This window comes from Saccopteryx bilineata, chromosome 4 (assembly GCF_036850765.1).
Source record: "Saccopteryx bilineata isolate mSacBil1 chromosome 4, mSacBil1_pri_phased_curated, whole genome shotgun sequence".
NCBI lineage: Eukaryota > Metazoa > Chordata > Mammalia > Chiroptera > Emballonuridae > Saccopteryx > Saccopteryx bilineata.
In genome coordinates this window covers 47,304,615-47,320,561 of record NC_089493.1, presented here as the reverse complement: position 1 = coordinate 47,320,561, position 15,947 = coordinate 47,304,615, and the positions used below count along the sequence as shown (strand labels likewise).

Here is a 15,947-nt window from a genome sequence, read left to right as displayed (position 1 = left end):
AGTTCTTAAATATTTATATAAAATAGGATATTTCCCCTGGCCGTTAGGCTCAGTGGTAGAGCGTCAGCCTGGCGTGCGGAAGTCCGGGTTTGATTCCCGGCCAGGGCACACAGGAGAGGTGCCCATCTGCTTCTCCACCCCTCCCCCTCTCCTTCCTCTCTGTCTCTCTCTTCCCCTCCCGCAGCGAGGCTCCATTGGAGCAAAGATGGCCCGGGCGCTGGGGATGGCTCCTTGGCCTCTGCCCCAGGCGCTAGAGTGGCTCTGGTCGCGACAGAGCGATGCCCGGAGGGGCAGAGCGTCGCCCCCTGGTGGGCGTGCCGCGTGGATCCCGGTCGGGCGCATGCGGGAGTCTGTCTGACTGTCTCTACCTGTTTCCAGCTTCAGAAAAAAAAAAAAAAAAAAAAAAAAAAAAACTTAAAATAGGATATTTGTGCATGTGGGGTGTCTAGGTTCCACATCTATGTAATTCTTTTTACCTTATTCATTGTAATTTGCAATTAAGTGACCTTTTTTTTTTTTACTTTGGTGGTAGTGGTTTTTTAAGATTCAGTTTGATGTACAAGCTTTAACTGTTTAAGTGTAAGTTCTAAGCTTGATTATCCTCATCTGTTTAAAAACAAAAAGTATAATAGTATTTCCTTATGGCCAGAGAAAACATCATGTACCTAAGCTTTATAGTGTAAACTTTATACCAAAAGCCATGTAGTTTGTCACTATTTTGAAATATGAATAAACTTCAGATTAAAGGGAGAGGCCTTTCTTTAGTATTATGTACAATTCGCTGAGTGAGCTGTCAGTTCTGTTTGTTTCTTAGGACTTCTTCTATTTGGCATTTCTTGAGATTTTCTAGTTGGTATTTACCCAAGTCCACCGTTTCCATTTGCTTAAAAAGTGATGGTTGTTTCATTTTCTGAGTGCCATAACAATTTTAAGAAGGCTTCACTCTTGGCTCTTGGTTATAACCTCACCAGAGACCGCGCAGGATTCTGAGAAGGGAGAAACTATGGTTTCCCTTTCGGATTCCAGCTACTGGTGGCTAGTAAAATGATTTGGCTATTTATTATGATACCAAAGAGATTTGAGTCAGTCTGGAAACGACTAAGGTTGGTTTGGATTGTCCCACTCACTGCCTTTCCCAGGACCTTCAGTCGTTCCCTCCCTTCTGCCGCAGCCCCGCCTCCTCCACACCCGGAGAGCTTGTGCGGAGGCGCCCTTGAGGCCCCGCCCCCCGCGCCTGCGCTCTCGTGAAGGGGCGGAGCGGTGGCGCGCTGACACCTGGCGGCCGCGGGGGGCGGGCCAAAAGCGAGCGTAGGCTGGGATTGGCTGGGGTGGTGCGGGGTGGGTACGGGGGGGGGAAGGAGGGAAGACGGTTGTGGGGCTCGTGCTAGAACCGCAGCCTGGGCCGCCAGAGGGGTGCGGAGACTCGGGAGCAGGGAAACCGCAGCAGCATGGCGGCCGGGTATGAGCCGCCCAACCCTCCTCTTCGCCTCTGTCGCCGCCGCCGCCGCCGGAGTCACGGGGACCCTTTGGTCAGCGTGTGTTAGTTGTCAGCCTGCTGCCCGCCCGTCAGCTCTCCAGTCCCCTGGCCCTATTACTCACCGCCACTGCCAGCCCGAGGGTCGAGCTGGCAAATAACTCTTTCCACCCCACCCACCCGTCGGCCGCCGGGGATCATGGAGGATGTGAAGCTGGAGTTCCCCTCGCTCCCACAGTGCAAAGAAGACGCCGAGGTGAGTGCGCCGGTGACTGCACGCGCAGGCCGAGGGGCCACCCCAGGCCCCAGCCGTCGGAGCCGCCAACGCTACAGGCTCCCTGTTGCTTCCTGCGGGCGTCCCGGGACCTCGGGGTGGAGTCTCGCTCAGAGGAGGTCGGCCCCTCTTTTCCTTCCTAAGTTCCCCTTTCCCTCCGCAGGGGCCGGCGGAGAGCTTGGGCCTGGGGCTGGGGTTGGCTTTGGTGTACTTACCGAGATGGGCAGAAGCAGTCCCCTTCCCTCCCCCTGGGTCAGCGTCGGGGACTTCCTTGGAGTAGGGTTCCCCCTTTATTGCCAAAACAATATGAGGGTAATGTTGCTTTTAATCTCAATTTGAGGGATGTCTCTGGTGTCATAGTTTTCACTTGTGGGACACATGACCCCACGGAGGGAATGGACCTAGGGCCTGACCTTCAAAATGCTCCTTCGAAAAGTTTTCCAAAGTAATTGTTTTGTTTGGTCGTTTAATTTTTCTGTGGGTTTTTGTTTGTTTGTATGTTTTATAGGCAGAGCTACAAACTGACTCATTTGAATCTTAAAAGAATAAGAAATCTTGCCCTTTGGAGGGAAGTTAATATGGAAAATTCTTTGTAACTTGGTCTCCTGATTTCTAATTTGGGTTTCTTTTGTTAATCTACTTTACTTCTTCCCTGTCTAACGTTTGTATTGAGTTGGTCCCCCCATCTATAGCTAGTTTCAAATACTTATGGTATTGCAGACTACTAAATTAGAATTTTCTAATATCTAAATTAGTAACAGGACAAGGTATGCTTTGGAGGATCAAGAAAGAAAGAATCTAAACTTTCTAGTTTTAAACATCTTAAATGTAATTGGAAAACGAAGTCTTTATTTTCAAGAGACCATTCAGTTTATACTAAATAACCATTTTATTGAATGTTTTCATTTAGGGTTTACATTTTTTTATTTGGAGGGATCTTTTGCTTGTGGTAGTGATCCTCGAGACTTGAATATATTTTCAGAGTAGACTCTTAAATAGGAAAATGAAGTTCATTTATGTTTAAAAATGAATGAGGAGTATAATTTTATATCCTTAAAAGTTCAGTAATTTTGGCATTAGAAGCAATCTTAGAAATAATGTAGGGCATTTCCATTTTCAGGTGAAGAAATTGTAGCTTACTGACAATAAATGATATGCCATAATAGCATAGTAGCAAAAGACAGTGAGGACCTGGGTCTTGTGAATCTTAATTCATTGTTTTTTTTTAATACACCTTAATTCTTCCCTGCTCTAATCCTAAAATTTCTAGTTTAAAATGTTTGTAGACTTTACATTTAATCTTTTATTGTGTAGATATGTTATCCCTGAAAAAATTATAAAATCTTACTGGGAATATATGTAGTTTTCTTCTTTTCTGTGTTGGACAGAAGTAACGTTTAAGCCTAGTAGAGATAATGATGCAAATATTACCTGCTGAACGCCAGTTAATTTCTTACTTTATTGCATTAGATGTTTCTTTTCTTTTTATTGCAAAACTCAGACTAGTTTAAGCCAAAAGAAAAGAGGTCACAAAATTCAGAAAGCTAGCGGTGCAGCTAATCTCAAGGTCTTGACTAGACAGTATTATAAGGTTTCAGAACTGTCTCTGCCTCTCATTTGTGCTTGTCTACTTTCCCTCAGGTTTTCTGCTTTTCCTTGGGCTTTTTCAGTTATGGAATTTGGTCATTGTCTGCTCCAGGTTCACACCCTCCTGATGGGAATCTGCACGTTGAGGAATAAAAGTGCTTCTCTGCAAAGCTTCACTGTTTAAAATCTAGAGAACTAGTCCAGTTTAGATCATGTGCCCATCCTTTGGATCAGTCACTATAGCCAGGAAGTGGTGTATACAATGAGGAGCCAAGGCTACGTTATAACCCGTTTCCTTGACTAGGGTAGTGAAGTTTATCATTGGGAGACATTTCCACAGAAGATGGAGAGTGCTTTGGGGGCAGAAAGAACTATAAGTAACCATTAAATAGGGCATGTAGTTACTCCTGATAAACTTGTAAACAGAATGTTAATTTTCTAATTTCCAATGAGATATGTGAAGTGTCAAATGATCTTAAATGTAGTTAGGGTGACTAACCAATACAGTGTTTTCCACATAAGAACCGCTACATGGAAAGCTAAATTACAGTCTAAATCTTATTTTAGTAAAAATGGAATTCAAGTAATGAATGTTCGTAATGATTGATGTGATCAAGCTATGATAGCTTGCTTAATTATCATATCTCTCTATAAGAGTGTTACTTCCGAGTTTCTTGAAATGCTGGTCAGGGTATTCTTTATAGCAGTGGTCTCCAACCCCTGGGCTGCGGACCAGTACCGGTCCGCAGAGAAAGAATAAATAACTTACATTATTTCCGTTTTATTTATATTTAAGTCTGAACGATGTTTTATTTTTAAAAAATGACTAGATTCCCTGTTACATCTAAGACTCACTCTTGATGCTTGTCTCGGTCATGTGATACATTTATCCATCCCACCCTAAAGGCCAGTCTGTGAAAATACTAATTTTCTGACATTAAACCCGGTCCATGGCCCAAAAAAGGTTGGGGACCACTGCTTTATAGGACAGTTCTAGTGTTAGCAGTCCAAGGTGCCCAGAGCTTTGAAAGGCCAAAATCCAACACATCAGAGTTTGGCATAAGGAAAAGTTTATTGATTAAGAAGGTGCCAGACTAGAAGATGGGAGTCTTAGTTTTTCAAATCCATTTTAAGAAATGGGAGGAGCTGTTTTTGTTGAATTTAGCCTCCAAGCAGAATTCCTGAAATGAGTAGCATATCTATATGCAAGATAAAGCAAAAGCTATTATCCTGAAAGCCATGGGAACAAGAAGCCTTGAAGAAGATGGGAGTCAGAGAGACCAAGAATTTTACCCTAACACTAGCAAAAATTTAGCAGTATTCAGATCAGTTTGCAAAAAGAGTGGCACTCCCAACTGACCAGTAGTGGTGCAGTGGATAGAGCGTCAACCTGGGACACTGAGGTCCTAGGTTTGAAACCTGAGGTCACTGGCTTCAGTGTAGGCTCACCAGCTTGAGTGCGGGATCCCCAGTTTGAATGTGGGATTACAACATGACTCCATGGTTGCTAGCTTGAGCCCAAATCTTGCTGGCTTCAGCAAGGGGATCACTAGCTTGGCTGGAGCTCCCCTGGTCAAGACATATTATATATGAGAAGCAATCAGTGATGCTTCTCATGTCTCTCCCTTCCTGTCTGACTCTAAGAGCGAGAAGGAGGGGAAGAGAAGCAGAAGGTTGCTTCTCATGTATGCCTTGACTGGGGATTGAACCTGGGATATTCACAGGCTGGGCCAGTGCTTTATCCAACCAGCCAGGGCCAAGACATTTATCTTTGTAAGGAAAATCTTCATTTGTAAGGGTGTCTCCCCACCCCAACCAAGAAGAGGGGGATGACTTTATCTCTAGAAACTCTTATCAATGTAGAAGACAATGACTTAAATATGTATAATAGCCCTACGTAATGCTTTTCCTGATAACCTCCCATAACTGACTCCCCAATTCCTAATTTCTTTTGTTTTCAGCTGAGGATATTTAAGATGGTGGCTGTAGGTCAAATAAGTTTGCAAATAATGATGTTTATGTTTGCTCCTTTTAGTTTGCGTTGGGTGTGGGGGACAGGCTATAAACTGGTAAGGTCTTCATTGCCTAAGGCTTAGTTTTAAGACTAAGCCTTTCCCACCCTTTTAATAAAGATCTTTTCAACACCCTTCTAATACTAAGATCTTCTCAAAACTAAGCTTTTCCCCACACCCTTGACTGTTGCATGATGGGGTGGGGGGGTCTACTCTTATGAGGAATCCCATTTATGCCTCAAATAAGTGGCTTTGTATCAGAGACTTCCTTATTTGTACATTGGCTTTAAAGGCTTCAATTTCAACACTATAAAATAAGGCAGACCCAGGGGCACTCTTGCTCAGATCCTGCCATCAGCATTGCAAAGGAGAGGCAGCCAAGATGGCGCGAGTGCTGAAGGAAAAGCCAGTTTGTGCAGAGAGAAGGAGATGGGGAACAGAGGTGAATAAGGCTGGTGGGGCCTTTGATCCTAGGAAAACTTGGATGAGTCAGTGGCTTTGGGAGCCCTGAATGGAAAGGGAAGTGTTTTCCCACTGTGTATTTCTTGCCCGCCATGTGCGAGCTAGGATTAAAGGTAATGGCCCACCAGTTCTTGGCTCCATTGTTTCATTACTGTCTGTCTGAATCAAGTCAAATGTGAACCTGCACGGGCCAGGTGGCTCTGATGGCTACATGGCTTGTGTTGGGCAGATAAAATGTATTATGCTCACTTTGTTAAAGATGGTGCTGCCCACGTGAGGCCGTCGCCCAGGTGATATTAATGTGTGTTTGGGGCAGGCAGGATCGTTTTAGCCTGGGGCTTGGTTTTGGGACTAAGCCTTTCCCACCCTTTTTGATGTGGGGTGGTACAATCCAGTCATGCCTCAGAGAAGTAACTTTGTATTAGAGACTTCCCTGTTTTGTATATTGGATTAAAGGTTATGAATCTACACTATAAAATGGGGGCAGAACAGGAGCTTGCTCTCTTGGTTCCTGGGATGATTAGCATGAGAGAGCAGAGGGAGCAGAGCAGAGAGCAGAAAGAGGCCATGTGGCCAGGAGAAGCAGCCAAGATGGTGGAGTGCTGAGTGAGATGCCAGTTTGTGCAGAGTTTGTATCTGTGATAAGGAAGGAGATGGGGAACTGAGGAGAATAAGGCTGGTGAGCTAGAAACCTGTTGGGCAGATAAAATGTATTATGCTCACTTTGTTAAAGATAACACGAGGAGGCCGTCGCCCAGGTGATATTAATGTGTGTTGGGGTGGGCTAAAGGCAGGCAGAATCCTTGTAGCCTGGGGCTTGGTTTTGGGATTAAGCCTTTCCTACCCTTTTTGATGTGGGGTGGTACAATCCAATCATGCCTCAGAAAGTGACTTTGTATTAGAGACTTCCCTATTTTGTATATTGGATTAAGGGTTTGGATTTCTACACTATAAAATGGGGACGGAGCGGGAGCTTGCGCTCTTGGTTCCTGGGATGATTAGCATGAGAGAGCAGAGGGAGCAGAGCAGAGAGCAAAAAGAGGCCATGTGGCCAGAAGAAGCAGCCAAGATGGCGGAGTGCTGAGTGAGATGCCAGTTTGTGTAGTGTTTGTATCTGGGATAAGAAAGGAGTTGGGGAACTGAGGAGAATAAAGCTGGTGAGCTAGAAACCTTTGATTCTAGGAAACTCGGATAAGTCAGTGGCTTTGTGAGCACTGAATGTGAGTGGGTTTTGGAGCCCAGTGTGTATTTTTTACTTGCCCGCCGGGTGCAAGCTAGAATTAAAGAAAATGGCCTATCAGTTTTTGGCTCCATTGTTTCTTTACCGACTGTCCGAATCCAATGCGAACCTGCATGGGCCTAGCTGCTTTGATAGTGGTGACCGTGGCTACTGGCTTTACATCTTGACAGTGGCTTTAGCCATTTTGGTGAATTATAGTACTCAGTTTTCCTGGATCTCTTCCTTTTTAAATAGAAAACCACAGGCCTAAAATGGTATCACTTGCTGAAACCCCATGATACCAAACCTAGATACCTTTATAATGTAGAAATCAAAACCTTTAATCCAATATACAAACAAGGAAGTCTCTATAAAAGCCTTCACAATATGGGATGCTGTCCAATTCATGAATTGCTTAACTAAACTCAGTTACATCTTCATATTTACTAGGTTGAATTTTGCTTAACACTCCCATGTATATAGGAGTTGTAAATCTTATTAAACTTGTGATTCTCCTTTTAGCCTCTCTATTTATGTCTGATGTCTCAGCTAAGACACAGGGTGTAAGGCCAGGAGCCACCGTCGTGGCCATTCACATGCAGGTTCCCATTGGATTCGGGCAGACGGTAAAGAAATGGCGGAGTTGGAGGATGATGGACCATTCTGTTTATTGGTGTCTCACCAAGACAGGCAAACCACAAGAGAAGACAAGGGAAAAGCAGAAAACCTGCTTTTCCCATGAAGGGAAAGGGATCAGGGAGGCCCCTGCAATGGTGATAGCAGGAACCTAGAGAGAGCAAGCTCCCGGTCTGCCCCACTTTATGGTATAGAAATCAAAACCTTTAATCCAATATACAAACAAGGAAGTCTCTGATACAAAGTCACTTATCTGAGGCATAATGGGATTCCTCATGAGAGGGCACCACCCTACATCATGCAACTGTCAAGGGTGTGGGGAAAAGCTTAGTCTTAAAACTAAGCCTTAGGCTGTAACTACCCTGCCTTCTTACAGCCTGTGCCCCACACCCAATGCAAACTATAAGCGAGCAAACATATACATCATATTTACAAACTTACTTGACCAACACAGGGGTAGATGCAAAATTATTTTTCCTCCCTGTTTCCCATGATAGACTGAAAGTTCATAAAGGAAAGTTTTGTCACCATTAAGTTTTTGTCTTGTTTGCCATTGTTTCTTTCACTTAATATAATACAATGTATTGTATATACTCTTAAGTTCAACAAATGTTTGTTGAATTAATGAAAGAATCTTCATTGGTTTTGTTAAAAAAATTCAAAATAAATTTGAAGTTGTAATTGACTTTGACAGGGACAACATTCCATCTAGCAACTGTAAGGACAACTCTGATGAGTTGTACAAAGTGAAAGCTTTTTTTTCTTTTAAAGATTTTATTGATTTTAGAGAGAGGAAAGAGAAAGAGAGAAGAAGGGGTAGCGGGAAGCATGGACTTATAGCAGCTGCCTCTCATATGTGCCTTGACTGGGTAAGTCTGGGGTTTCAAACCATTGACCTCAAGCATACCAGGTCCACACTTTATCCACCACACCACTACAGGTCAGGCAAGGCTTGTATTTTTTTTTTAATGTTTTTTTCTTTTTTTAGAGAGAAAGGGAGGAAAGAGATGTGAGGCATCAATTCGTAGTTGCTTCACACTAGTTGATTATTGATTGCTTCTCATACATGGCTTGCGGGTGAGCAGTGGCTCAGGCCCAGCCAGCAACATGATCCCGTGTTCAAGCCAGGGACCTCAGGGTTTGGAACCTGACTCTAGAACAGGGGTCCCCAAACTGCGGCCCCCTGAGGCCATTTATCTGCCCCCACCGCACTTCCGGAAGGGGTACCTCTTTCATTGGTGGTCAGTGAGAGGAGCATAGTTCCTATTGAAATACTGGTCAGTTTGTTGATTTAAATTTACTTGTTCTTTATTTTAAATATTGTATTTGTTCCTGTTTTGTTTTTTTACTTTAAAAAAAGATATGTGTAGTGTGCATAGGGATTTGTTCATAGTTTTTTTTTTTTATAGTTCGGCCCCCCAACTGTCTGAGGGACAGTGAACTGCCCCCCTGTGTAAAAAGTTTGGGGGCCCCTGTATTATAATGAAGGTGGAACCAAGGAGTTAAGAGTGGCTTATTTCAGGCAAGTACAACTTGCCATAAGGGGGTCTTATCAAGCAAATTACCTCATTAGTGTCGATCAGGAAGTTCCAGACTGATTGATGAAGGTTATGTTCCTGGGAGAGGTTGGTATCATGGGCTTTCGGCAAGAGTGATACCATTTTGGACCTGTTGGGGTTTTTTTGTTTAACAGTTTTTGATGGTAGGGTCTTAATTGGAGCAAGATTATAGTAGGTTTTTAGATGTGAGGGAAAAAAAATAGCTTACAGTACCAATTTTTTTTTTTTCTTTTTTTTTTTTTTCATTTTTCTGAAGCTGGAAACAGGGAGAGACAGTCAGACAGACTCCCGCATGCGCCCGACCGGGATCCACCCGGGACGCCCACCAGGGGCGACGCTCTGCCCACCAGGGGGCGATGCTGTGCCCATCCTGGGCGTCGCCATATTGCGACCAGAGCCACTCTAGCGCCTGGGGCAGAGGCCAAGGAGCCATCCCCAGCGCCCGGGCCATCTTTGCTCCAATGGAGCCTCGGCTGCGGGAGGGGAAGAGAGAGACAGAGAGGAAAGTGCGGCGGAGGGGTGGAGAAGCAAATGGGCGCTTCTCCTGTGTGCCCTGGCCGGGAATCGAACCCGGGTCCTCCGCACGCTAGGCCGACGCTCTACCGCTGAGCCAACCGGCCAGGGCTCCAGTACCAATTTTTAAAGATTTAATTGATTTTAGACAGAGGGGTGCTTCTTATATGTGCCTTGACTGGACAAGTCTGGGGTTTTGAATCAGCAAACTCAGCATTCCAGATCGACACTCTACCCACTGCGCCACCATAGGTCAGGTTTACAATACCAATGTTTTAAACCAGTGGTAGTCAACCAGGTCCCTACCGCCCACTAGTGGTCGGTCCAACTTTCATGGTGGGTGGTAGCGAAGCAACCAAAGTATAAATAAAAAGATAGATTTAACTATAGTAAGTTGTTTTATGAAGATTTATTCTGCCAAACTTAGCAAAAATCTGACATAAAGTACTTGGTAATTATTATTATATGTTTTAACTTGCTGTACCTCTGCTTTATAAATTTTATAAAGTAAAGTTACTTCCCTACTTTATAAATCACCATTACTGTGGAACCGGTGGGTGGTGAGAAAATTTTACTACTAACAGAGATACAAAAGTGGGTGGTAGGTATAAAAAGGTTGACTACCCCTGTTTTAAACAAATTGGTTGCATAGTTAGGACTGTTGGTTTTGTAATTCAAAAATTGTTTTATTTTTAGGTAGAAAGTGAAATATAATTTACTTCAATAGTAGTTTAGCGACTTCAATGTTATCTTTTCACTTTAAAAAAAATTTTTTTTGATTGTCAGTACAGAATCAAAAATTGGAGTTGCTCAGTATCACTGACTGAAGATCTCTCTCCTAGCTCCTTTACATTTCGAGTGGTGTTTTTTTAACCTGACTATAGAGTAGAATCACCCAAGGAGCTTTAGAAAATAGCCATGCCTGGGCCCACCATCACCTTTTCTGATTTAATTGGTCTGAGATAGAGCCAGATCTAACAGTAGCCAGGTCTAAGAATAACTGATTTAGAAGCACCTTACTTGTATACATCTCTGCCTTTCCATATTCTCCCAACCCTTTTGTTTATGAGTGAACATTTTTGGTCCTTTTGTTTAGGCAAAGCTTGAGCTGGGAGTGAGAACTAAAGGAAAGGGCTTATTCTGGAGAGGATTACATTTTTTTGGAAGAGAGAGATAAATACTAATATTTCTGTTTTGTGAAATGTCCCAACTCTGGTGTAGTATTCTGATTATATTTTTCTCCCAAAACTATTTCCTCTACCTAAGTAAAATTTGTAATCTATCTTGGTGTTTCTAAAAATTATGTGATTCAGCTCACCTGATTCATGTAGTGATAAGAATGAACTTTGCCTGGCCTTTGGTGGCGTAGTGGATAAAGCATTGACCTGGAATGCTGTGGTTTCCAGTTTGAAACCCTGGGTTTGCCTGATCAAGGCACATATGACAAGAAATCAATGAACAACTAAAGTGAAGCAACTATGAGTTGATACTTCTCACTTCGCACACTGCCCTCTTCTCTGTAAAATCAGTAAATAAAAATCTTTCAGCCTGACCTGTGGTGGCGCAGTGGATAAAGCGTCAACCTGGAAACACTGAGGTTGCCGGTTCGAAACCCTGGGCTTGCCTGGTCAAGGCGCATATGGGAGTTGATGCTTCCTGCTCCTCCCCCTTCTCTCTCTCTCTCTCTCTCTCCTCTCTATAATGAATAAATAAAAAATCAAAAAAAAAAATTAAAAAAAAAAAACTCATTTATCTTTAAAAAAAAAAAATCTTTCAAAAATAAAAAAAAGAATTAAGTTTTTACTTTATATAATGGTTATAGCTTATATCCTTTGGTTCATTTATCATATATTCTTTGTTGTACTTATTTATTGATTGATCTTTGAACATTTTTATAACATTTTTCTACCCCCTAAATACAATTTTATAGATTTTGTAACTTTGCATTTTTGTGAGAAGGAAGGAGAGACTCTGAAAAAAAAGTTTCTTTTTTTCTTAAGTGAGAAGTAGGGAGGCAGAGAGACAGACTTTTGCATGCGCCCTGACCAGGATCCACCCAGCAAGCCCCTTATGAGAAGATGCTCTGCCCATCTGGGGCTGTTGCACTGTTGCTTGGCCACCGAGCTATTTTAGTGCCTGAGTGGGACCATGGAGCCATCTTCAGCACCCCAGACCAACTTGCTCCAACTAAGCCATGATTGAGGGAGGGAAAGAGAGAGAGATAGAAAGAAGGAAGAGGGGGAGGTGTGGAAAAGCAAAGGGTCACTTCTCCTATGTTCCCTGAACGGAATCGAACCCAGGACATCCACACACCACTTGATACTCTACTGCTGAGCCAACCGGCCAGGACTGGAAAATGTTTTAGTATGAGGTACCCTCTATTACTCTATTATGGTGATTGAAGGATTTTTACTTGTCAGTTTTTATTAGAAGCATGGTGTGTTTCACTATTAGGGATATTTTGGCTTAGCTGGCTTGCTTTGGTTTGAAAATATAGTTGGACTGCTTGTTTGATCAACAAATTTGGGGAAATTGATTCTATTAATTAACTCACAATATATTGGGAGTCTGCCCTATTAGATTAGTACCCCCATTTCTAAAGTGATATATTCTGAGCAGGCTGAGATTATGACTAAGTGTAATATAGGTAAGACTTGGTTATTAGAGACGTGTTCAGACAGATGAATGTCTGGTAGAGCGAGCCTGTGATGATCTATCTTGGTCCAGCATGCCTTTTAAAGGCATTAGCAGGATCGTTAGACTAAGGAGGTTTAAGATTTGTTCTGTTGGTAGGTAGTGATCAAAGCTAGGGAAACAAAGAGGGAAGAAGACTCTTGAGATCAGGATCTGATGCTAGCACCAGAAGTAGTTCCAAATGAAATTTTCTGTTAGAGAAAGCTTTTAAATTTCAAAGGACTCCTGTCTAATTACCGCAAGTCCTCATGCTCACTAAAGGAGGCTGCCTGTTTATCTGTCCTGTGCATACGAATAATTTTTCATTCTCTGAAACTTGTTTTTCACTCTTGTAATACCTTCTTTATGTAAATATAGTGGCACGCCTTCATGTTCTGTTGCATAGAATGTTAAGGGAAGCCCAAAATGTCTGAATTCTCTTTTGCACTTAAAAATTTCAGGTAAATTTTACATTCTAGTGCATATATTCATGCTTGAGCTATGAATATAAAATGTTTTCTGTTATGTTTAAATGCTTTAAATTAGTGGCCAAGTAAAAAGACATTTTTCTTCAAAAATTTTGGTAAAATTGATATTCCAAAACACTAATATCGTGTATATTTTCCTGTTTTTCTTTTTTCTTGCACAATTTAGATATTTTATTTTAGGTAAATTCAGAAGTATGATCTCTGAAATGCACATCTATACTGCTCATAAAAATTAGGGGATATTTCAAAATGAATATGAAACAATAAAAAAAGCATTTAATTTTTTTAATTAAACGAGAACATCAGAAAAGCAAAAAGACAAGTGAAAGAAAGTTGTTTGATTATGCAAATGAGATGCAAAACCAACTTTTATTTCATTGGTGGAAATGCACTATGCAAAAGACTGAAAGTAATGGAGTATCTGCACTTCCCTTGACCCCCTAATTTTTGTGAGCAGTATGTATATTGCCATACAGTTCTTTCTTATATTGAGAGCCTGTGTAGTGTAGTGATTAAGAGAATGGGCTCTGGGCTCTGGTCAGTTGGCTCAGTGGTAGAGCGTCGGCCTGGCGTGCGGAAGTCCCGGGTTCGATTCCCAGCCAGGGCACACAGGAGAGGCGCCCATCTGCTTCTCCACCCATCCCCCTCTCCTTCCTCTCTGTCTCTCTCTTCCCCTCCCGCAGCGAGGCTCCATTGGAGCAAAGATGGCCCGGGCGCTGGGGATGGCTCCATGGCCTCTGCCCCAGGCGCTAGAGTGGCTCTGGTCCCAACAGAGCCAGGCTCCCTGGTGGGCAGAGCATCGCCCCTGGTGGGCGTGCCAGGTGGATCCCGGTCGGGGCGCATGCGGGAGTCTGATTGTCTCTCCCCATTTCCAGCTTCAGAAAAATACAAAAAAAAAAAAAAAAAAGAGAGAGAATGGGTTCTGGAGCCGGACTGCTTGTACTGGAAGTCATAACAGTAGTACCTTTTCTTCAAAGAACATCTAGAAGTTCCTTTAATAAGAGTCTGCTTGTAGTAAACTCTCTGTTTTTGTTTGTATGGAATTGTCTTTTATTTCACTTTTGTTTGTGAAAGATTATTTTCTGGGGCATACATTTAACAACTGTTTAATTTCGCCACTTTGAATGTATTGTTCTTGTCTCCTTTCATTTTTGCATTTGAGAAGTCAGGGTCATCTTTCCTTTGTATGTAATATCTTTTGTGTTGGGATGTTCATTTTTATTTTGTTCTTTTCTTTTTGAGAAAGACAGGAGCATGGAGTTGCTTCTGTATGTGCCCTGATGCGGGGGAGGGATTGATTGAACCGGCAACCTCCATGCTCCAGGACAACGCTCCAACTGACCAAGGCATCTTGCCAGGGCTTAATTTCTTTTCTCTTTTTTTTTTTTTCTTCAGAGAGACAGAGAGAGGAGGGGAGAGGGGGAAAGGGGAAGGGGGGAGGGAAGCATTCATTTGTTGTTTCACTCAGTTGTGTACTCACTGGCTGCTTCCTGTGTGTGTCCTGACCAGGTATCTGACCCACAACCTTGTTGTTTCCAGACAATGCTCTTAACCTGCTCTCTTTTTTACTGAAGCTGGAAACAGGGAGAGACAGTCAGACAGACTCCCGCATGCGCCCGGATCCACCCGGCACGCCCACCATGGGGCCACGCTCTGCCCACCAGGGGGCGATGCTCTGCCCATCCTGGGCGTTGACATGTTGCGACCAGAGCCACTCTAGCGCCTGAGGCAGAGGCCACAGAGCCATCCCCAGAGCCCAGGCCATCTTTGCTCCAATGGAGCCTCAGCTGCGGGAGGGGAAGAGAGAGACAGAGAGGAAAGCGCAGCGGAGGGGTGGAGAAGCAAATGGGCGCTTCTCCTATGTGCCCTGGCCGGGAATCGAACCAGGGTCCTCCGCACACTAGGCTGACGCTCTACCGCTGAGCCAACTGGCCAGGGCCTAACCTGCTCTCTTTTTTAAAAGAAATGAAATTTACATAGAGTATAATGCACAGATATTAAATGTGCAATTATGTGAATTTGGGTAAATATACAGGTTGGTATATAGTTTGTATGGAAAATAATACAAGTATAAACTGTCTCGTGTACTCAAAACTATAAACATACTTTTTCCTACCCCTGTATATACCAGTGGGACCACTATTCTATCAATATATAGACTGTTTTACCAACGTGGAAAGTTATCTCATATCCATTTCCAGGCAATCTCTACCTCATCCCATAATGGGAAACAAATATGATTTCTTTAATCATAGTTTAGTTTTTTGCTTGGCCAGGTGGCTCAGTGGATAAAACATTCACCCAGCGTACCAGCAGTTGCAGGTTCAGCCCCCTGTCAGGGCATGGACGAAAAGCACTCACTGAGTACGCAAGTAAATGGAACAACTAAGTGAAATGAATTGATGCTTCTCTCTCCCCCACTTCCACCCTCCCTCTCCCCCTGCCCTCGTTTCTCTCCTTTCCTCTCTGTTTCAAATAAAATAAAACAAAACATTTTGTTTTTTTTTTGAAAAAATACTTGCTGTCATTGCAGGGATTTTCTTCCTTTCTGTTAGAAACAGGTATATAACAGTTGTATATTATATGTTAAAAATACTTTTCTGACTTGGGGAACCTGAGTAAAGGGAATTTGTTGTATGTTTTTTTGCAACTTTACTGTAATCCTAAAATTCAAAAAAGTTTTTAAATATACATATACTTCCAGTTTAACTTGAGAAACCTAATTACTATTTATAATTCTGAGTTTTAAGCAACTAAGTTAGAAACTTGGAATGTAATTCATTTACAGATTAGGACTATCTTTAGTATATTTTATTTTTCATGTCAATTTGCTGTAACTTCTTTCTTTTTCTAACTTTTAAAAAATTTATTTTGTCTTTTGCCATTGGCATTTCATATTATTTTTCTGCTTCTTTATCTTGGTCTGTATTTCAAAGACAGAATGAAATCTATACTTTCTTAAAATGTATCTTTCAAGGGAATTAAACCCAAGTAAGATATGAAAAAGGCTATTAAATTAGTATCTGGCAGTTTGGATCAGGGATGGCAAA

At 42.6% G+C, this 15,947-nt stretch overlaps 2 protein-coding genes across 2 annotated transcripts in view; one reads left to right on the top strand and one right to left on the bottom strand.

Moving 5' to 3' along the window:
- Nucleotides 1-15,947, bottom strand: part of GNPNAT1 (glucosamine-phosphate N-acetyltransferase 1) — a 211,468-nt gene that overhangs the window by 143,561 nt on the left and 51,960 nt on the right. The gene's annotated exons all lie outside the window — the stretch shown is intronic.
- STYX (serine/threonine/tyrosine interacting protein) overlaps nucleotides 1,358-15,947 on the top strand; it is a 43,550-nt gene continuing 28,960 nt past the window's right edge. The window contains exon 1 of the mRNA XM_066274796.1: nucleotides 1,358-1,730. Within this exon, the coding sequence (XP_066130893.1) occupies nucleotides 1,674-1,730 (57 nt within the window). The 5' untranslated portion in view covers nucleotides 1,358-1,673. The remainder of the gene's footprint in view (nucleotides 1,731-15,947) is intronic.